Source organism: Melospiza melodia, chromosome 1 (genome assembly GCF_035770615.1).
Source record: "Melospiza melodia melodia isolate bMelMel2 chromosome 1, bMelMel2.pri, whole genome shotgun sequence".
Classification (NCBI taxonomy): Eukaryota; Metazoa; Chordata; class Aves; order Passeriformes; family Passerellidae; genus Melospiza; species Melospiza melodia.
Window position 1 is genome coordinate 345,918 of NC_086194.1, and position 21,978 is coordinate 367,895.

At 61.8% G+C, this 21,978-nt stretch overlaps 1 protein-coding gene across 5 annotated transcripts in view; it reads right to left on the reverse strand.

The window, feature by feature from the left end:
- The window catches only part of AGAP3 (ArfGAP with GTPase domain, ankyrin repeat and PH domain 3), a 111,883-nt gene that overhangs the window by 68,261 nt on the left and 21,644 nt on the right, over positions 1-21,978 (reverse strand). For 3 of the 5 annotated variants that reach the window (XM_063163157.1, XM_063163068.1, XM_063163245.1), the window contains exons 2-5: positions 5,068-5,126; positions 951-1,038; positions 689-774; positions 383-524 (exon numbers count right to left, since the gene is read on the reverse strand). In XM_063163157.1, the coding sequence (XP_063019227.1) occupies positions 383-524; positions 689-774; positions 951-1,038; positions 5,068-5,126 (375 nt within the window). Of the gene's footprint in view, positions 1-382; positions 525-688; positions 775-950; positions 1,039-5,067; positions 5,127-12,196; positions 13,008-21,978 lie in introns of those variants that run through there. The other 2 variants (XR_010028685.1, XM_063162927.1) reach the window with 1 other exon arrangement.

Genomic DNA, 21,978 nt, shown 5'->3' on the forward strand with positions numbered 1-21,978 from the left:
TCCCTACATCCATGTCCTGCTCCCGCTCTCTACTGTCACACAGAAGCTCTTCACCCCAAGCTGCCTGCTGCCTGTGCTGGCAGAGCTGGGGGAGGCAGCACCAGGCTATCACGCCATTTCCAGAGGAAAGTGGCTCCATGGGATGAGGCAGCTCTCTGTGGGGAAGCTGAGATGGTGTGAGCAGCAACTCCCTCCTCAGGGCCCTGGGCTGGGGCCCCAGCATTGTCCCTCAGCCCCCCAAAAGGCTCACAGACCAGGCTGCCCTCTGTGCTCTGGGGCCAGCACCCCGTGTCCACAGGGCCAGCAGGACACTGCAGCAGCGCTCCCGCCCGCAGCTGGGCTGGGCTGGGCTGGGCTGGGGGCAGCCGGGCGCCATCCTCACCCTGCGTGCCCACCAGCACCATGGGCACCTCGGCGGTGTTCCGGTAGCTGCAGAGCCGCAGGTAGTAGTTGTAGACGGTCTGGAAGCTGATCTCGTCCTCCAGGCTGAAGACAAACACCACTGCATCCACCCAGGCAGCAAACTGAAGGGACAGGGCAGGATTACAGCGTGGACGGACAGACAGACACCCGGGGGCAGCCAGCAAGGGCAGCCACAGCCCGGGCTCAGGCAGCAGCACAGCCACCCACAGCCACCATCTCCACCAGGATGGGTGGGAAGGGAGCACAGGGGGGACAGGTCGCCTACCTGGAGCTCAGGGGGGCCCCCTTCATCTCGAATCAGCAGCAAGTAGCTCTGGCCATCCACCACGATCTCCTTCTTGAACCGGCCACCTTGGGGAGCAAAGCTGCAGGTCAGTAAGGGGGGCGAGCAGGGGACACCCCAAACGAGGGCCGGGGGGTGCAGAGCCCCATGGCAGGGGAGGAGGAGCAGGGGCTGGGGGCACCTGCTGCCCCACGGCAAGGAGCGACCCCAGCCCATCGCAGGCACCCTGGGAAGCAGAGCTTACCCTCTGGAGACTCCTCCTGCACGTAGGTGCCGGTCAGGTAGCGGTGCACCAGGGCTGACTTGCCACTGGACAGGTTCCCCACGATGCCCTGCAACAGATGCACGTGTCACCCGTGTCCCTGTACACAAGGCCACCCCCGTGGGGTGACAGCACCAGTGCTGGGGCACACTCTGGTGAGAGGCAGAGGTGTCCCTGAGAGAGAGGACACAGGGACGGTGTCACCCAGCCCAGCATTCTGTGGGAGGCACGGGATGGACTGGACTCAGTCAGGCACAGAGCAGCTGAGACTGGGGCACAGCCACCTGGGCAGAGGGCTCTGAGCACTCCTGTCCTCCCCTGAACAGGCACAGCCCTGTCAGAGCCACACCAGCACTTCCCAGAGCCCTTCTGCTCCTCAAGGAACACTTGCCATCCCAAGTCAATTCAGTTTTGGGGTGCTGAGCTCTGGACAGCAGCTGCCAGTGGAAGGGGAGCAGGGAGCAGCCCCAGCTGGGAGCAGGCCCAGCCTGTGCTCCTGCCTGAGGCACCGGCAGCACTACGTGCACCTCCCAGGATGGGAGATGGTGCCACCCACACAGAAACACCCAGCACCAATGTTCAATCAACACAGGAGAAAGCTGTGAGCACCCAGGGGAACTGGGTGGCAGCACATCTGACTGCAGCACCCTCAGACTGGCCATGGAATGCAGGGGGGGACCCAGGATGGGTCAGTCAGAGCCCTGCTTGGCTCATTGTCAGTGTCCTCCTGACCATCTAATGCTGCTTAATTGTGGGACCAGGTCTGTACTGGAGGATCTAGAGGACAACTCTGATGAGAACTGGCTGAGGGAGCAGGAGGGGCTCAGCCTGCAGAAAAGGAGGCTCAGGGGGAACCTTCTCATTCCACAACTCCCTGACAGGAGAGTGCAGCCAGCTGGGGATTGGGCTCTGCTCCCAAGTAACTAACGACAGGACAAGAGGGAACATCCTCAAATTGCATCAGGGAAGGTTTAGGTTGGATATCAGGTATTCCTTTTCCACAACAAGGGATAGGGTCACCTTCAGCTAAAGGTGAACCAAGTCACTATCCCTGGAAGGGTTGGAAGTGGCAGTTGAGGATATAGTTCAGCGGTGAACATGGTGGTGGTGCTGGTTGATGGTTGGACTTGATAATCTCAGAGGGCTTCTCCAGCCTTAATGGCTCAGCTGCACTCACATGGCCACAGCAGTGCCAAAGACATGGGGTGAGGAGTGGCTACGAACACTAAAGCTGCCTCTGCCCCCATGGAAGTTTACAGGCAAACTTTTTCAGGCGCAGGATGAGCCTGGCAGGTGAGTCACCACCGGGCAGGTTCTCCAGCTCACTCAAACGCTCCCGCTGCCCTGGGCCAGGCACGTGCTCCCTGTGAGAGGCACCAGCCCCATGGCCTGCGCGGCACAGACCGTGCTGGCAGAGCCCAGGACAGCACCCGTGTGCCAGCTGCTGTGCCAGCAGAGCCAGCACGGGGCACGAGCAGGGAGCACTGATCAATGGCTCCCACGGGCACGCTCTCACACTGCCCCTTGTGCCACCCTTCAGAGCAGTGACAGACCCTGACACAGTGACAATGCAGAGAGCACGGGCTGGGCTGCAACCCTGCCCTGTCCTGCAGCTGCCTCTCCAGAGCCACGCTGGGCAGGGGCTGCACCTCACTGTGCCCATCTCAGGGACAATGGAATGGAACTGCCCAGCCTCTGCCCGAGCCCTCCCTGCCACTGCACTCTGCCCAGCATAACCACACAACCACGGAATCCCAGAGGGGCTTCTCCTGGAAGGGACCCTCAGAATCATCCAGTTCCACTCCCTGCCATGGACAGGGACACCTCCCACTGCCCCAGGGTGCTCCAAGCCCCATCCAGCCTGGCCTGGGGCACTGCCAGAGATCATGGGGCTGCTTCTCTGGGCAGCCAGTGCCAGGCTCTCACCACTCTCAGGGGGAAGAATGCTTTCCATCTCATCTAATATTCCATCTAACCCTGCCCTCTGTCCATGGGAAGCCATTCCCCTTTGTCCTGTCACTCCAGGCTTTTGCCCCAAGTCCTCTCCCACTTTCCTGGAGCCCCTCTGGGCACTAGAAGGGGCTCTAATGTCTCCAGAGCCTTCTCTTCTCCAGGCTGAACAGCCCCAGCTCTGCCAGCCTGGCTCCAGAGGGGTTTCAGCCCTCAGAGCATCTCCATGGCTCCTCTGGACGCACTCCAGGGCCATGTCTGTGCACTGCTGGGAGCCCTGACAGGGACACAGCACTCTGGCTGGGGTACTAGAGAAGGTCTCACAGCAGAACTCTGCAGAGCCCAGCTGCAGGCAGGCAGCTCAGGCTGCAGTGCCAGGCTGCCCACAGCTCCTGTGCCAAGGGAGCAGCTCCTGAGCTGCCCAGCAGCAAGGGTGCCACACCACGCCAAAGACAAACACTCCAGGGGCATTTAGCTCTGAAACTTGGGCAGAGGCTGCACTTACACTCTGTCTGCACATGGTACAAACCCTGAGCTGCATCTCACCAGAATCTTGCTGCTCTGCCGTGTTCTTGAGCTCACCTGGAGCTTCAAAGCAGCCACAGAAGTGACAATCCTGAGGACACAGAGCCCCTGAGAGGCAGTAAACTGAACCAAACAAGGTCTGTAAGCCTGTGGGAGCCTCTGTTCCGGGATTTTTGGGAGAATGTGCTGGCACTGCCCAGTGCCAGGTGCAGGGACAGGCCCTGCCAGGAGGCACCATCAGTGCCCCTCTGCAAGAACTGCCCAGCCACAGCTTCCTCCTGGCCTCCAGCACTGGGAGGGAGCTTCTGGGGGGAAACTGAGGGAGCAAAAACTGCTGAAGGTACATTCCCAAGTACATCAAATTACTCAAAGACCTTGGAGAAAGTATCCTGAATGCCTGGGAGCACAAGCAGGGAGAGCAGTGAGACCCTCAGCTCCTGTGGGAGACAGAGGACACAGAGCTGCTTGAGAATGGGAAGGAAGTGAAATCTGGCAACATTTCAGTGTTGGGCCCCTCATGACAAGAAAGACCTGGAGGGGCTGGAGTGTGTGCAGGGAAGGGAATGGAGCTGGGAAGGGGCTGGAGCCCCAGGAGAGGCTGAGGGAGCTGGGCAGGGGCTCACGTGGAGCAAAGGAGGCTCAGGGGCCCTTGTGGCTCTGCACAGCTCCTGCCAGGAGGGCACAGCCGGGGGGAAAGGGCTGTGCTCCAGGGAACAGGGACAGGAGCAGAGGGAACGGCCTCAGGCTGGGCCAGGGCAGCTCAGGGTGGGTAGAGGGAAAATCCCTACCTGGAAAGGGCTGCGCAGCCCGGGCACAGCTGCCCAGGGCAGGGCTGAGTCCCCATCCCTGCAGGAACTCACAAGCCGTGCGGATGTTGCACCTGGGCACACAGCCAGTGACGGCCTTGGCAGTGCTGGGGAAGCAGCTGGACCCAAACATCTCCAGAGGCTCTTCCAACCCAACTCTAAACCAGGATTCTGAAAGGCCTCTGGGCTTTTAGAAGAGCTGCTTTGGCCAGATCAAATCCCAGAGCAACAGAGATCCCCAGAGGTCATGCAAAACCTGGGGAAATGGCTGTGCCACTGGAGGAAGAGCTGAGTGCTTTAGGATGGTTTATCTGGCAGCATGGCTCTGCAGCCTTGCAGAACCCCAACATCACGCAGCAACACCCAAACAGCTGTGAGAATGGTTTTAAAATGCATTTCACAGGTAAACTAACGAATATTTGAAGTTTGGTTTGATTCTCACTTAACTGCACATCGAGACACTGTGGCAGGACAGTGCTGGAATGTTTTGCAAGAAGAATTTTGTTCTTTTGTTTCTTGGACTAACATTGAAAAACGTTAACCTTGCAAAAGCTGAAGGGAGACAGAACGAAGGGCAGACGCCAGGAGCCTGTAAGGAGAGCTGAGGGCTGGCACAGAGAGCACAGGAAGAGCAGAGGAGGAATCCATCACTGAAGCACCTGCAGCTTAACTGAGAAACATCAGCCCTTCCCTGCACAGCAGCAGCCCCAGCTCCCCTCTCCCTCCTGAGTGTTTCCACCTGGCCACACGAAAATGCAGGGTTTTCCTGAGGATTTGGGGATCCAGGGGTATCCCAGGCACACGCCACAAGTACTCACCACCTTCAGCTCAGGCACCGAGCGACTCAGGGTCCATTCCTGGCTGTTCACAAACGAATCTGCAGAGAGAGGGAAGAAATCATCAGGTTAGCCTCGAGATCCCAGCAAGGATGCTGCTGCACCCTCCCTGCAGGCAGATGTCTGGCTCTTCCCAGAGACACAGAGCTGCAGGAGGAGCCAGCCTGAGTGGAGCCTGGAGGACAGCCTGAGTGCCAGGGGCAGCCAGCAGCTCCCCTGACAAACCCCAGTCCCCCACTCGCCTTGGCCAGGTCAGACCTTCCATCCAACAGCAGCTCCAGGGCAGGACCCACAGAGCAGCACCTCCTGCAGGTGTATCACATACAAACAGAAAGGATTTTGGAGAGCAGCAATCTGCAGGAGCTCTGCGCCTTCAGGAGCCTCTAATAAACCTGCCAAATCTGTGGCCACAGACCCTTGCAGGAACGGGAATGTCAGATGGCTCAGAAGGGAAGCAGCAAATCCACCAGACCCAAAAGTGGGCAGCAATCAAACACAGTGACCTGGGCACTGCCACTGCTCCAGCATCACCCGAGGCCACAGGGAGGGTGGCTCAGATCCGCCCCAGCAGCCCCAACCCCACATCCACAACTCCTAGTGCTGCTCCAGCAGTACCCAAACCACCCTGCCAGGGAGCAATTCCTCATTCCCCATCTCCCATCCATCCCTGCCCTCGGGCACTGGGAGCCATTCCCTGTGTCCTGTCCCTCCATCCTTGTCCCCAGTCCCTCTCCAGCTCTCCTGGAGCCCCTGCAGGCCCTGCCAGGGGCTCTGAGCTCTCCCTGGAGCTTCTCCTCTCCAGGGGAACATTCCCAGCTCTCCAGCCTGGCTCCAGAGGGGCTCCAGCCCTGGAGCATCTGCCTTGTGTTGGGGCAGCACTGGGCCCCACAGCCCTGCCAGAGCCCCCCAGGGCCTGCCCTCAGCCCAGCTGCTGTTCCAGCCCTCCTAACTCCCATGGGGAGGCTGGGTACACAACAGCACCAGCTCTTCCTCCATCTCAGCTCTGCCACCTCGCTGGGCAGCCCACGGCCATGGGGAGAGCCCACTCCTGCTCCCACTGCCAGAGGGCAGGCTAGGCTGCTCTGAGAGCACCAGGCACCAAACCAGGACCTGGCACTGTGCCCTGCTCCCTGTTCCGGGTGCCACCAGCACCCACAACATCCACCCATCATGTTCCAGAAAGGTGTGCACATGGTGCTCCTGCCTGGAGTTTCACCTTCCATGGCTGACCTAGGAACACTCCTTTTCCAGGAGTTACAGACAAGTACTCCCCAAGTGTGCTGCAGGGACACCAGGTTATTTATAGCCTTCCTGAGGAATCATTTCTCTGCGGTGTCTTTCACCTGCCCTTTCCTTTTTTAGGCAGAGGTAATGTTTTTATTAGAACAATTCATCAGTCAGGAGGAAAATGATACATTTTTGAGCCCTTTCCAAAAGGTAACTGCACACCTGTATTTCCAACTGCATCACTGGCTCTAAAAATAGCTGTCACCTCCACTTGGGACTTGTGCCCTGCTCAGCCTCTTTGGCAGGTAATGTGGCAGAAAAAGCCCCATGCAGGCCTGAAGGAGCAGGCAGCACACTCTCGTGCTGTTTCACTACACACAGCAGGCTTTTGGCAGGTTCTGACTGGAGCACAGGCCACACACACTCGGTGCCTGGCCTTGGGAAGGAGGAGAGGCAGGGAGAGCCCGGCACAGGGCTGGCTGGGCTCTGGATCTGCTCAAGGATGACAGGACACCCTGCCCCAACAACTGCCAGCTGCCTCCTGCACCAACCATCCCAACAGATCCTGGCTTGCTTTCTAACCCAGCTTCAAGAGCTTGCAACACTTTGGTTTTTGACGTGCTGAGAAGGCTCCTGAGTAAAGCTTAACACAAATAAAAGCTGACAACACACGGCTGAGAGCACTGTGCTCAGCCCCACAACACACCCCGCTCCTCACTGCCGTTAGCCCACCTTACCCGAGCACCAGGCACGCCTGGTCACTCTTCCTGCACCTTCTCTTTGTTACTGAATCACAGAGAGGGGAGCAGGCTGTCCGTGCTGCAGTTCAACACCTTCCCCAGGTGCACCTGACCTCCAAAACCAAAGCAGTGGGCTCAGGGAACCACTGTCATACCCAGAGCTTCTGCACAGCCCAACAGCATCCTTGGCTCCACTACACAACATACAAGAGGAGATCAGTCCAGACTGGCCTGGGAAAAGGAAACTCAGGACGATTCTGTTACTCCCCAGAAGCTTCTGTTGATGGAGGTTTCCTGGCACAGGCAGGATTACTGCAGAAAGTGGAAATTTGGGATCTGGGGTGGGCAGAGCCCTGCCATGCACAAGAGAAGACAGGGACATAAAGGAGGCACTCTGCATCTGCTGTCCCTCGGTCAGCTGGCCATCCTGGACACGTTCAGGAGCTACAGACAGAGCCCAGCTGTGGGACAGTGCACGGGGGAGGCAGGGTCAGCACCCTCCATCACAGAGCTCGGACACCGTGGCTCCCCATGCCCTGATGGCAGCTCAGAGGGGCTCAGCCACACACCCACAGCTCCCAGCACCCACAGGCCAGGGAGGCTGGCAGGAGAAAGGGGCTGGCCAGCCAAATGCAACTCCTCAGCCCAGCTGCTCGCTCCATGGATGACGAGCAGCAGGTTCATCTACCCCGTGCTCCAGAAGCGCCAGCGCCAGACTCATCAGCCTCCCCACACAGCAACTAATAATTAACCAGCCCATCATCCAAGCCATGGTGCAGCTCCCTTGGACACTGCACCCCTGGACACTAAACCCAGCCTTGAAACCAGGTCAGAGGCTGTCTGTGCAAACACAGCAGAGGCCACACAAACCGAGGCCACCATGGCCACCACTGCGGCCACACCAACGGACCCACCTGACCACAGAGGGATCAAAGGGAGGCAGGGGCTGTGCAGGCACAGCCACCCCTCCCAGGCCAGGCTGATAAAGCCTGCACCCCGTAATGCTGGCACGAGGGGGATTTCTGCAGGTCAAGGACCAGCACAGGCACAGCCAGCTCCAGTCAGCACTGAGCCAGCACGGGCACCCACTGCAGGACATGGCCTTGGTGGGGATTCTCTCAGCAGAGCTTTAAACACTCTGCAGCCACAAAAGGAGACCGTGCTGCATCTCTCTGGGAAAGGGCACACTTAGGAACTGCCACCCTTGCATTGTCAGCATGCACAGGTGGCAGCAGCCAGTGTCACTGTGCTCTGAGGTCAGTGCAGACTCTGGAAGACCCAGAAACCTCTCAGCACTTGCTGCTCTCCAGCTCCCATCCAAACACTGCCAGAGACCCAGACCAAACCCTGCTGTGATGGTGGGACAGGGTCTGCTGGAAGGGAAAACCCAGCAGAGAGTGGCATGGAAAGAAGGTAACTCAGCCTCCCATCACAGCCCTCTGTGGGGATCTACCTCAGCAGCAAAAACCTGCTCCCAATGTGCCTGAGCTCAGGTGCAGCTGTGCAGCCCCACGAGCCCTGGCAGGGAACACTGAAGGCACAGGGCTCCCTCTCCCTAAGGCTGCCCGTGACTGCAGCCAGACACCTCTGCACACCCTCTGACCTTGTCCTGAGAACTGAGCCCTCCAGAGCACTGTCCCACAGCTCCCTCCCTGACACCCCCACAAGCCTCGAGCTCTCCCAAAGCGCAGACACCAGGCTGGCCCCAGCATCCGAGGCATCTCTAACCCCACCACGACACCTCTGCCTCTCACCAACACTCCCAGCTCAGCCAAGGCAAGTACCAACACGAGGCGATATTTATCATGACCTACCCAACTCACTATGCAAACTTCACCCAGTCCATGAGAAAACAGCCCATGCTCTCTCAGAAGCCTTCCCTCACATGCCCTGCACATCAGTACTGCACACACCAGAGTAAAGGGAGGTACCTTAAAGAACACCAAAAAGCAGGCAGGGCATCTCTCTGGGAGAGGGACGTGGCTGTGACCACAGAATCACAGATATCCCGGGATATCCTGAGCTGGAAGAGACCCACGAGGGTCATTAAGTCTGATCCCTGGCCCTGCACAGACAGCCCAACAATCCCACCCTGTGCCTGAGAGCAGTATGCAAATGCTCCCTGAGCTCTGGCAGCCTTGGGGCCACGACCATTCCCTAGGGAGCCTGTTCAAAGCCCAGCCACCCTCAGGGGGAAGAACTCTTCCCTGATAGCCAACTAAACCTCCTTGACACAGCTCAGGGCTGTTCCCTCAGATGAGGAATGCCTCCTGAGCCATCAGAGGTGCTGTACCCATCACACAGCCCCTTCATGCACAGGGACAACTCCAATTCCAAAACAGTCCAGTCTTCCCAAGACCACAGCCTCCAGAGAGCCTCTGTGGAATGGCACCAGCCAACACCTGGATACCCAGAAATGCTCTGAACCACTGACCACGATCACCTGGGTCAGTCCAAGCTGGCTGGACTGTGTTGACTTTGCTCTCTAGTCCCAAGGGCTGTTGCCCTCCATTGCTCATTACACAAGGATCAGTTCTTTCTGTCTTTTCTGGGTAGCAAGCCCTGGAATCCCCCATCACTTCTGTGTGCGCTCAATGCCAGCCGAAGCCCTCCAGGGCTGGGAGCAGCACTTGGAGCAACCCCCTGCCTTCTGTGGGTCTATGTGGATGCAGATGGTGGTGCAGGGTGGGTATCACAGCGTGCCATAAACAAACCACTCCAGGCCCTGGAAACACAGAGAGCGCTGGCTTGGCTCTCTGCCGGGACTCCTACATGCACCCAGCTTTTCCAAGGGCTGATAACCGCAGCTGCAGCTGCACCCCCAGGAGGGCAAGTTGGGGCTGCACCAGCAGCTTTCCCAGGGCAGGGTGGGCAGCGCCCACAAAGAGCATCAAAGTCTGTGGGACGTCAGGCAGGTGTTTGGAACACCATGGGCCTGCAAGACTGGAACAGGAACGGGGCAGAGACCTCCTGAGCAGCAGCACTGAGGCTGAGCCCCTCCGGCCTGGCTCAGAGACCCACAGCTCCCATCGGAGGAGGCCCACGGACCAATGCTCTGAGCAGAGAGCAACGGGGAGATGGGGCACAAGAGAGAACAAACAGCAGCTACTTTACTGTGCAGGCTTCACCACTGCCTTTTCACACCTCGCTGGCCCCAGGAGGACACAGGGCTGGTGGGTACAGGGACAGTGCAGGCACCAGGCAGGTAATGAATGGTGCTCTCGGTGTGACTGAACCCAGTGTGAGCTCTGCAGCGCCAGGGGCTCCTGCCAGGAGCCACAGTGCTGACGGCAGCCTGGAGAGGTCAATCCCTGCGCTTCTGCCTCCAGCATGAGCCACAGTGGCAAGCACTAATCCCTGTAACAAGCAATGGTCCTGCATGAGCTGGAGGGTACGTACATCCCACCGCTGCAGGGATCCCAAGCTGCCCACAGCACTCCGCACAGAGGCCTCAGCAGGGTCTCCCAAAGACTGATCCAAAGGGAGCTCCTACCTGTCTCACGGAGGAGCCAGGTGAGAGGCAAGGACGCCAGCCAAGTGCTCAGCCCGGGCCGCCTCTCTGGGAACGCGACTGCCGGGCCGGCTGCTGCTGGCGCAGCTCCCACTGGAAGCGGCAAGCAGCAACAGGCCCCGCTGCAGGGGCAGGGCCCGGCCCTCCCTGCCCGCATACACCCACATTCCGCAGCCATGAGCGCAGCCTCCCCTCGCCTGGGAACCTCCCGCCGCCCCGCCGGGGCGGCACACGGCCCGGGCTGCCCTGCCAGCACCGCAGCCCCGGAGCCAGCACCGCCCCGGCCTCGGCCTCGCGGCACACGGGCATCCCGGGAGCCTCCAGAGCCTTCCCCTGGAGCCTCCAGAACACGCCTCTGGAGCACGGTGAGGGACAGAGGGGGCCAGAGGATGGGGCCCCTGGGCTCCCTGGGCAGCTGCAGAGCTGCTCCCGTGCTGATCTCTGCGGCCCAGCACTCCTGGGGAACGTCCAGGCGCGATGCTGCCCTGGACAGCCGCGACCTGAGGAGCAGCCAGGTTCCTCGGGAGCAGGCGGGCTCCCTGGAGAGCCTGCCAGCCCTAAGACATCCCTCTGGCCCACAAGCCGAGCACAGAGCTGCCTCCAAGCACCCAGATGCAGAGCAGAGCCATGTGCGCAGCGAGGCCCCGGAGCGGCGGCGGGGCTTGGCCCGGCCCCCAGCTCCGTGCGTTCCATGCCTTAAAAAGCTGTGGATGCTGCTGGGGATGCTGCTGTCGCCTCCCGGCCCGCTGGGACACAGGGCTCGCCTGCAGCTCCTTCACAGGGCCCGAGGGGGACAGGGACAGAGGCACAGCCAGCACAGCCCCAGCTGAGCCCCACAAAGCCCTGGTGCCAGGGAACTCCCCACCAACATCAGAGTCAAACCCGAGAGCTGCTCCAGCTGCCAGTGCCCGTTGAATGCCCGGCCCCGTGGGGACCTGTCCCCTGTCCCATCACCGGGAATGCCAGGCCTGCTCTCTGCAGGCTGCCCCATACCCGGGGAGAGTCCCTGTGCTCCCAAACACATGGAGTCCGCTCAGCGCCAGGGCAGGACCTTAGCAGGGGTGGCTGGGGCCGAGCATCCCCCAGACGAGGCCTGGCACCAGGGAGCCACTCACAAGAGGGGGGTACAGGCACATTTCTGGGCTCCCAACCCCCTGTGCTGTTCCACGCCTCTGCTCTAGCAACCTCCCAAACAGTCCCACCTGCCTGGCAGTCCAACTGCACTCCTCTCCCCATGCCACCAATGTTGTGGGGCAAGGACAGGACAGCTTGGCCCATCCTGCCCGTGCTGGGACACCACCAGGGCAGGGAGGACATGTGACACACGTGCTTCACTCCGAGGTGTGTGGCCAGCAAGGGAGCCGGATGTCAGAGCACATCCTCCCAGGCAGCCCCAGCACGGCTGCTCCAGCACCACTGACCATGGCAGTGCCCAGGGCACTGCAGTATGACACGACCCCGTGAATGCTCAGCTCACTGCAGCCCAGTGCAAACCCTGCAGAGCACCGGGACAGAGCCAGGTGCCAGCACACAGCCCAGAACCTTGGCTGGGACAGGCCACAGCCCCCATCCCTGCAGGCGCTGTCGGCACAGGGGCTCTCACCAGCCCAGCACTGCTCCTGTGCTTACTCACCCAGAGCCCGCAGAGGACCCCCAGCCAGGAGGGCAGGCTCAACACTGCCATGGGCATCCTTGGGGCACACGCTGCCAGTGCTGCCACGCTCTCGCCTTCGGAAGCGGCTCGTGAGGAGCTTCCAGAGTCCCCCCGTCTGCACGGGGTCGGTGTGCAGCCGGCCCCCGACCCTGGCCAGCTCGGGATACAGCAGGTCCCGCTTGCTGGGGCAGGTGTGCAGGGAGCTGGCATCGCCCTCGCTCTTGGTGCGGAGGCGCGTGGGGCGCAGGAGCCCCCCGGACTCCGAGCGCCGCAGCTCGTGGCCCCGGCGCAGGCGGAAACTGAAGCTTTTCCGCAGGGAGCTGAAGTTCTTCCTGGGGCTGGAGCCGCTCCAGCCGCTGCCGCCGAAGATGTTCCAGCGGCGGCTGCCCCACAGGGAGCCCCCCCGGAGGAAGCCGGGGCTCTCGGCGGCGTGCGGCGGCCGGGCGCTGGGCAGGAAGGTCATGCTGCTGGGCCGCGGGCGCTGCGCCTCGTCGGGGCCGTCGCCCTCCGCCTCGGGGCTCTGCCTGCGGGGCGAGCGCAGCCGGAGCAGCTCCAGGAGGCGGCCGCGGGCGCGGGCGGGGGGCGGCGGCGGCAGCAGCGCCCCGGGCAGCCCGTTCCCCGCCGCGCAGAAGCTCTTGGGCCGCCGGCGCTGCTGCTGCGCGGCGCCGAGCGCGGCCTGGACGGCGGGGACGCCCTGCAAGTCCAGCGACTCGCAGACGCTGACGGCGCGGCGGGGGCTCGGCCGCGGGGCGCCCCGGCCCGGCCCGGCCCAGCGCCAGCCCTCGGCCATGGTCAGCGGCGGGGCTGCCCCATGCCCCCGCCGCTGTCCGCCGCCGGCGCGGGGCTCCCACGACGCGCCCGCATGTCCGGGCCGTGCTCGGCGCCGCCAGCGCGGGGCTGGGCCGGCCCGCCCCGGAACGGGCCGGGGCCGCGATGGGGATGGGGCGGGGGCCGGGGCCGCCCCGCCCGCCGCGCCCTCCGCGGGCACCGACGGCACCGAGTCCGGGGCACGGGCAGCGGCGGCGGCGGCGCCGTCCCGGGGCGGCGCGGGGCTGCGGCCCCGGGGCAGAGCAGCGCCGGTCCCTGTTAATACTCGGTGGCGCCCAGTGCCCGCGGCGGAGCCCGCACCAGGGAGCGGCGGCGCTGCCCGGCCGCCCGGACCCCGCCGTGGCGCTCACCGCGACCAGAACTGGCCCAGACCCTCTCGGAGCGGCGCCGAGCGCCGGGAGCAGAACCTGCCCGGGCCCCGCCGGGGCGTTCACCGGGAGCAGAACCTGCCCGGCCCCTGCAGGTACGGAGCGCCGGGCAGGGCCGGCAGCGGGGCCCCGGTGCGGCGCGGGGCCGGCCGTGTCTGCCAGGGGGCGCTGCGGCCCCGCTCGCCGCTGCTGCCCGCGGCACCGGCAGCGACAGCGGGACCGGCTCGGCAGTGACAGCGGGATCGCGCCACCGCAAACACGCACATCCCTGCACCGGCAGCGGGATCCGGCGGGACCGGCTCGGCAGCGGCACCGGCACCGGCATCCCAACACCGCAAACACACACATCCCTGCACCGGCATCCCAACACCGCAAAACACGCATCCCCCGGCTCGACCGGCCCCTGCGGCATCCCGCGCCACCCCGCTGCTCTCCCCGGCCGCAGGCCCGGCCCGGAGCTGCCCCTCTCCTGCCCGGACCCCCAGCCCAGGCCCTGCACCAGACCCAGCTGCCTTCTGCCTTCTCACCTTTCCCAAACCTGCGCCGGGGCAGCGAACCCCCAACAGCCGCCCTGTGCTCAGGGACACGTGAAAACCCAAACCCAGGGGCCCGGGCAGCCCGGAGCACCCCCAGCCTGGAGCACACACCCCCAGAGCTCCCCCGAGCCCGAGGGCACCAGGTGAAGTGTGAACACCTCAGCCAGAGCTTCACTCCTGTCCTGCTCCAGGGCGGTCATTTCCTCTGACCAAACCCACCATCACTAAGCACTGAGCCTCCTCCTGGGCCACTGGAGTCCTCACTGCGGTATCTCCTCCTCCTCCTCTTCCCCAGCACCCCCATTGCTGCCTCAGTCCCTGTCTCCAGCATCACCCCAGGGCGCTCCTCCTCCTCCTTCTCTTCCTCCTCCTCCTCCTTTTTCCTCCACACCTTTTCCCTCTCCCTGGCTTTCTTCCTTCACATTGCAAGTATGATCTGTGCTCCCTCTGGGGAGGGAAAAAAAAAGATGCCTGACTCCCCCTTAAACTATTTTTACCTTACTGAAAGCCCTGTCTGCTGAGCCAGCCCAGGTCTTCTCCTGCTTCTCCAGGCCTCTCCAGGGAACACCTCAACATCAAGCACCTCCCTTTGCCCCTCCTTATACAGGAGTCTTGACTCTGCTGCCTCGACTCTTCCAAACTCCCACCACCACCTTCTCAGACTGTGCCTTTTCTCTGAACCCTCATCCTCCTCCACAGCAGGCCTCATCCTTACTTCTCCAATTTTCTGGATGCACCCAGGCCTTGGACACAGCCAAACCCCACCTAGAGCTCTTCCCCTCCCTACTGCACAGCCAACACCTCAGCCAAGCCCCTTCCCTCTCTGTTCTCCCTCCTCTCCCAAACCCACAGAAGCCACCATCCACCTCCCATCCCATCCCTGTCAGTAGCACAGATCCCATCACGGCATGCAGGAGCAGAGGTCGCACCCAGAGCCTCTCCTGGGGCTTCAGTCCTGCTCTTCCCTCAGGTGTGAGCCCCAGCCCTGTGCTGGTTCCCCTCCCCAGTACCCGCTGGCCAAGGCACGGAGCCGTGGCTCGGAGCCTGTCCCCACGCCACAGCCATGTCCCGTGGGCACACAGCGGGCACATCCCACTGCCCTCCCTCCCCAGACAGCGGGCACCCGTGCCCGGGACGGAGCAGAAGGCGCCGCCAGCCCGCCGGAGCCGCGGCTCTGCCATCTGTGCCAAGGTCCCAGGCACACAGAGCTGCCAGACTGGGTCCGACCCGCGCGCGGCATCTGCCAGCCCGTCTCGGCACCGCACTGCAGCCACCAGAGCGGCTCTGCAGGAAGCAATTACCAGGGAATGGCTTCCAACTCCTCAGCACAGACAGGGCTGGCTGTCAGGGGTACCACGGGCACCTGGCTCTGGGCACAACCAGGCCAGGACCCTTGCCAGCTCCTGCCCACCGTGCCTGGCACAGCTCTGTGCTCCAGGGATGGAAAGCCCTTCCTGTGGGGACACTGGACCGTCTAAATCCATCTCTTTCCAAACCCCGCAACGGCACCGGATGGCTCCCCTTCCACATGAGTCTCAGCTTTTTAAAATATTCTGGCAGGTTCTGGCTGTGAGGTGTCGCTGAATCACAAACTGTCTGCTGGAGACATGATGCACCTTGTGCTGCCTGCTGAGGCAGGACTGGACATGCTGGATCCCCCGACAGGGTCTGTCTGACCCATCCCTATGACCTCCTCAAGCCCCCTCCACCTGTGACCTCCTTCCTGCTCCAGCTCTTCCTCCTCCTGTGAGCCCACCCAAATTCTGATTAAACCTACTGGAAAACATGGAGAGGTCCCCTTAGCTGACAACATCCCTTCCCTGTCCTCCCAGGGACCATATTTTTAAAGCCATTAGCGTTTTTAAAGCATTCCCAATTCTCTCCAGTTTGTCTGCACCTTTCTTAAACACAGAGTCAGAACCTGGGCACAACACTTGACTGGAACCTCCAGCGGCCTAAGAAGAAATTCAGGCACAACACCCGTCCTACTGCATCCAGCAAGATACTGCTCTATACCACACCAACAGCCTAACACTGTTCTGACCTAATTAGGCTGTTTCATGGCAAAGGTTTCCAAACGCTGTGTGCATTGATACATACATTGACATGATCCCCTCAACGCTATTCCAAAAGACGTCTAAAATGGGCTAAAATGGAGCCTTAGACTTGAGTCCTGGGGTTGATGGCTGCAGGGCACCTGCACAGGTTGGGAATCTGTATCCCAGGGCAGGTTCAAAGCCCAACAGTCTTGGCAACACATGGGCTCCAGCTGCCTCAGCCCTCCACCGGCAGAGAAACTGCTCTGAGAATGAGACCAGAAACACCAGGGTTTGAGCAGAGCCATCACTGAAACTCCCCACGTGCCTTTAATGTCTCTTCTCTGGCAGCTCACACCATAACCATACTGGGTTGGACTGGAGCCGTGTCCATGTCTAATGCAGAGGTGACAGCTCACCTGTTCACAAGCTGCTGGTGGGCAGCAGCCTGGCCAGAGCCCCCAGGGCTATGCTGGGCTGCAGAAGCATCTCCCAGAGCTGGGAAGGAACAGGGCAATCTGACCCAGAGCAGGTGCCTGGGGACAGAAGCAAGCTGGTCCCTTACCAAGCCTTCTCTGAGTCACATGCATGGTACAAATGTTATGGCCATGAACATCTGGCTGAAATTAATATAATCCATGAGAGGCTTAACAACAGCTGCACGGGAAGAGTCCGAGAGCCAGGGAACATTCCAACGCTGGTTGGCCCTGGTGTGACATTCAGGGTGGAGCCCTGAAAAGGGAAAGGAGTCTAAACATAGTCAGATGTTCCACTGTGCTCCCCAGACCCCATGACACTGGTGTCACTGCTCTCCCTGTCCCACCGGCACTGGTAGCCCTGGGTTCCCCAGACACAAACAGTGTCACTGCTCCAGACCTGCAGACAGGGTGATTTTGCTGCCAGGGGGATGCCCTGGCAGCTGGGAGGATGGGACAGCTGCACTCTCCATCCCTGCTGGGTTCAAATGCTGTCACTCTGCAGAGGGCCTGACTCTGGGGCCCCCGCAGCCCCTCACATCCAGCCTGGATGGGGGACCAGCATTGCCTCGGCAGCCAGGGCAGGGATGAGGTTCCTAGCAGGGAACCCAACAGCTCCCAGTGCCCGCACAGAGGGCAGGCACAGCAGCACACCAGGAGCACGTGGAGAGCCCGCCCAGCCAGCTCCAGGCCCTGTGTGCCACCAGGGCAGTGAGTGCCCACGGGTGCCACCCTGCACAGACCGTGCTGGCAGTGGGACTGCAGGCAGCAGAGCAGGCTAGGCACCACTGCCAGGGACAGCCAGGACAGGGTGCAGGACAGGTGACAACACCTGTGCCAGGCTGTGGGGCACGCAGGGCCCCGGCATGTGCTGCCCAGCTGGAGCGGGAGGGCTCCAGTGCCAGGGACGGCAGCCAAGCCAAGCCAAGCCAAGCCCGCCGCAGCTGCAGGAGCACCCCGAGCCCTGTGTCAGGACCACGCTGGAGCCGCCGGGCTCTGCAAAGCAGCTGCAGCCAGCCCGGCCATGCAGCAGGAATACTGATGAGGCTCGCAGGGGCGCAGCTCGCCGGCCGGCCCTGGGGTGCAGCCCCACGTCACAGCCCACGTCAGCAGCACCGTCACACGGAGGCGGCGCAGGGCCAGCCCGGCCTGCTGCCCTCGCGGGGCCGGGACGCAGCCACAGACACCCTCGGCCCAAGCAGGAGGAGGGACAGGGAGACAGAGGCAGGGACACAGGTCCCCTGACCCAGCACAGAGACACGTTCACGCTGAGTCCTGCCACAGGCTCGGCATCCAGCACAGCACCACTGCACACCACACAGCTCCACTGTGGTAACCCCTTCTGGTCACCCCGGGCACGCCAACAACCCCTCCTGGTCACCCGAACCACCCTGGGCCCAAGAGACAATGTCCTCCTGCTCTCCACTAACAAACACACACCCACCCCGCAGCCCCTGCGCAGCCCCAGGGTGTCAGGACAGAGAGATGAGGCGCTGCTCCAGGTCCGAGCTGTGACACAGACCCTCGGTGCCAGCTGGACAGTCCTGCCCTGTCCCTGTGCCCGTGCCCACCCTGCAGAACAGAGCCCCGGGTCTGACACTTCAGGCTGGCTGACCTTCCCAGGCCTCTTGCCCAGAGAGGTGCCTCAAGGCAGGCTGTTCCCTGCAGTTTCCATGGAGAGGAGGAGCAGGCCCAGCCAGCAGAGAGTTAACAGCAGCTGGGAAGTCAGTGACAGTCACAGGAGAGCCCGACTCCAGCTCAGCTCCCTCCCTCCTCCCACACTGCACACCCCCAGCTCGGGGCCTGCCGCACACCTCGAGCTGCTGATGAGGAAATTGGCACCTTCTCCCCCAGCCCGGGATGCAGCAGCGAGGCAAACGCCTCCCTCCCACACACGGGAGGGCAGGCCCAGGTCACCCAAACAGGGCACGGCACGCTCCTGTCCACCAAGGAGAGCAGCCGGGCACCAAACTGCTGCCAGCCTTTCATACTGGCCCTCTGGAGGTGGCCATGCTGCAGATCCTGCACCCACAGTGATGCAAGGCAGATGCAGAGATAACAGATGCAGGGATGATGCTTCCTAAGCTGGTCCAGACCCTGGTGCCTCAGGGAAACCCTGGAAGATAATGGGATGTTACCTACAGGGTGTAATACTAGATCAAGGCAGCAGCAATCACTGCAGCTCCTTAAACTACCTCGGGGCAGTTCTGCATGCAGAGCTGTCCATACCAGTACCCTGACTAAACCTGCAGGTGGTGTGGTACCTGCACTGCAGGGCACGAGCAGCCCTGCCATGCTGCCAGCCCTGCACCGGGCTGGCCCCAGGCACCGGGCTGCTCCAGGCACACAGGTGTTCCCAGGGAACAGGGCTGTCTCCAGGCACACAGGTGTTCCCAGGCACCAGGCTGCTCCAGGCACACAGGTGTTCCCAGGCTGTCTCCAGGCACACAGGTGTTCCCAGGGAACAGGCTGGCCCCAGGCACACAGGTGTTCCCAGGGAACAGGATGTCTCCAGGCTGTCTCCAGGCACACAGGTGTTCCCAGCCTGTCTCCAGGTACACAGGCGTTCCCAGGGAACAGGGCTGGCCCCAGGCACACAGGTGTTCCCAGGATGTCTCCAGGCACACAGGTGTTCCCAGCCTGTTTCCAGGTACACAGGCGTTTCCAGGGAACAGGGCTGTCTCCATCCAGGCACCAGGATGTTCCCAATTCCCAAGCTCCCTGCTGGTGATGCAGGTATGAGCAGCATCAGCATGATTAGGCCAGACATTGTGAAATCTCCTTGGGAGTTTGAAATCCAAAGACAAAAGGCCAGATGAAAATTTGGTTAGAGGACTAAAGAAAACCTCCTCAGGTCCTCAAGTCTCACTTTAATATCTCTCCCATAGCCATCACTTAAACAGTGAAAATCCTCCTGTTTAGTCCAAAAGCAGCAAACAAAAGAAGAAATGGCATGAAAAATAGCAACAACGGGGTGAAACTAAGAACTGAACAGTGCAGCAATGGGACTCAGAGGACATGAAAGTCCACATGGAGGTCAGGAGCAGAACATGGCAGGAGATGGAGGAGGCAGGAAAATCCCTCCTGCCTGGACAGAAAGGCAGAGACCCCACAGCAGCCTGCACAGGATGGTCACAGGGCTGTCCTTCAGTTGGACTGTGGAGCTCCTTCCCTGCGGTGACATTGCTGTGCCCACTGGAGAGAGGGCATTGCTGTGCCCAGGGCACACAGGACATGGCTGTGCCCAGCACACACAGGACATTGCTGTGCCCAGTGGAGAGAGGGCATTGCTGTGCCCAGCACACACAGGACATTGCTGTGCCCAGTGGAGAGAGGGCATTGCTGTGCCCAGGGCACACAGGGCATGGCTGTGCCCAGCACACACAGGACATTGCCGTGCCCGGCACACACAGGGCATTGCCGTGCCCAGCGCACACACAGGGCATTGCTGTGCCCAGCACACACACAGCACGTTGCCGTGCCCAGCACACACAGGGCATTGCTGTGCCCGGCACACACAGGGCATTGCCGTGCCCAGCACACACAGGGCATGGCTGTGCCCAACGCACACAGGGCATTGCCGTGCCCAGCACACACAGGACATTGCTGTGCCCAGCACACACAGGACATTGCTGTGCCCAGCACACACAGGACATTGCCGTGCCCAGGGCACACAGGGCATTGCTGTGCCCAGCACACACAGGACATTGCTGTGCCCAGGGCACACAGCGCATTGCCGTGCCCAGCACACACAGGGCATTGATGTGCCCGGCTCACACAGCACGTTGCCGTGCCCAGCACACACACAGCACGTTGCCGTGCCCAGCACACACAGGGCATTGCCGTGGCCAGCGCACACAGGGCATTGCCGTGCCCAGCGCACACAGGGCATTGCCGTGCCCAGCGCACACAGGGCATTGCTGTGCCCAGCTCACACAGCACGTTGCCGTGGCCAGCGCACACAGGGCATTCCCGTGCCCAGCGCACACACAGGGCATTGCTGTGCCCAGCGCACACACAGCACGTTGCCGTGCCCAGCACACACAGGACATTCCCGTGCCCAGCACACATAGGACATTGCCGTGCCCAGCGCACACAGGGCATTCTCGTGCCCACAGGCAGAGCCCCCAGGCAGCCCAGCAGCAGAGGGAGCCCGGGCTCCCAGCCAGGCCTGGGCTGACCTGACACACCACCTGCCCTCACGCCCCTTGGCTCTGCACATGTGGCATTGCAGACCCCAACACAAGGATCTTGGGAAGAGCCAGCCCTAGCAAAAGGTGGGACTGGAGGGTCATGAAGCTCCACAGAAAGGGGAGCAGCCCAGAATCCCAAAGCTCTCCCTCCCTGGGAAACACGCAAAACAATTAAAGCCATGGAAAGGTCCCATCCTTCCCTGCTCCCAAAGGCACCTGCTCAGGAACAACAGAGCAGCCAAAGGAAGTATTTTCAAAACAACAGCAAAGAAGCTGCTGATGCTGACAACAACACAGGATGCTGACGTGGGGCTGAGCACCCCAACAAACACCGTGTCACTGCTGCTCCCACCTCATCATGCTCTGAGGCGAGCACGGTGACTAACAGCATCTGCACACACACACACAGATTGTTGTGCAGCAAACAACAAGAGCCAGTTGTGAGCACAGCCTCAGGTGCACACACCTCAAGGTGCACAGCCCCAGACCCACGTAGAACTTTGATGCTTACAAGGAATGGACTTAGAGAAGGCAATATCAACCTCCCGGCTCTGACCCCTGGAGCAGCCCCTGCTGGAAGCAGCTCCCCACGCCAAGCATCTCCATCAGTGCTCCCCTTTACAGACCCCAGTGGCCCGAAGAGCCTACCTGTGTCTAACCCAGGCACTCTGGGTTCCTCCCCGAGGCCTCTGCACAGGGCCAACCACAGAGAGCAGAAACCCCAGGAACTGAAAGCCACAAGCCGCAGCCGGAAGGTGGGACGGAAGGTGCAGGTCCTGCACCTGCTCCTCTGCTCCCACCATGCCCTGAGGCTCCCCTGCTGCAGCCACAGACACCTCAGCCTGCAGGCTCATCCTCCCAGCCGGGAATGGCTGCCACGAGTCACTCCGGGGCCCAGGAGGGACCAGTCCCTGTGTCACTGCCCAGCTCACAGCCGCGGCCTCAGCAACCCGCACCTCGTGGCTCCCAACAACACCGGGGCCAGCGGGGCCCGAGGGGTCCCGGCATGGTCTGAGGGGTCCCGGCAGGGCCCGAGGGGTCCCAGCACAGTCTGAGGGGTCCCAGCACGGTCTGAGGGGTCCCAGCACGGTCTGAGGGGTCCCAGCACGGTCTGAGGGGTCCCAGCACGGTCTGAGGGGTCCCGGCAGGGCCCGAGGGGTCCCAGCAGGGTCCGAGGGGTCCCAGCACGGTCCGAGGGGTCCCAGCACGGTCCGAGGGGTCCCAGCAGGGTCTGAAGGATGCCGGCTGCCTAACCAAGTCCCAGTAGGGTCCGAGAGGTCCCAGCAGGGTCCGAGGGGTCCCAGCACGGTCCAAGGGGTCCCAG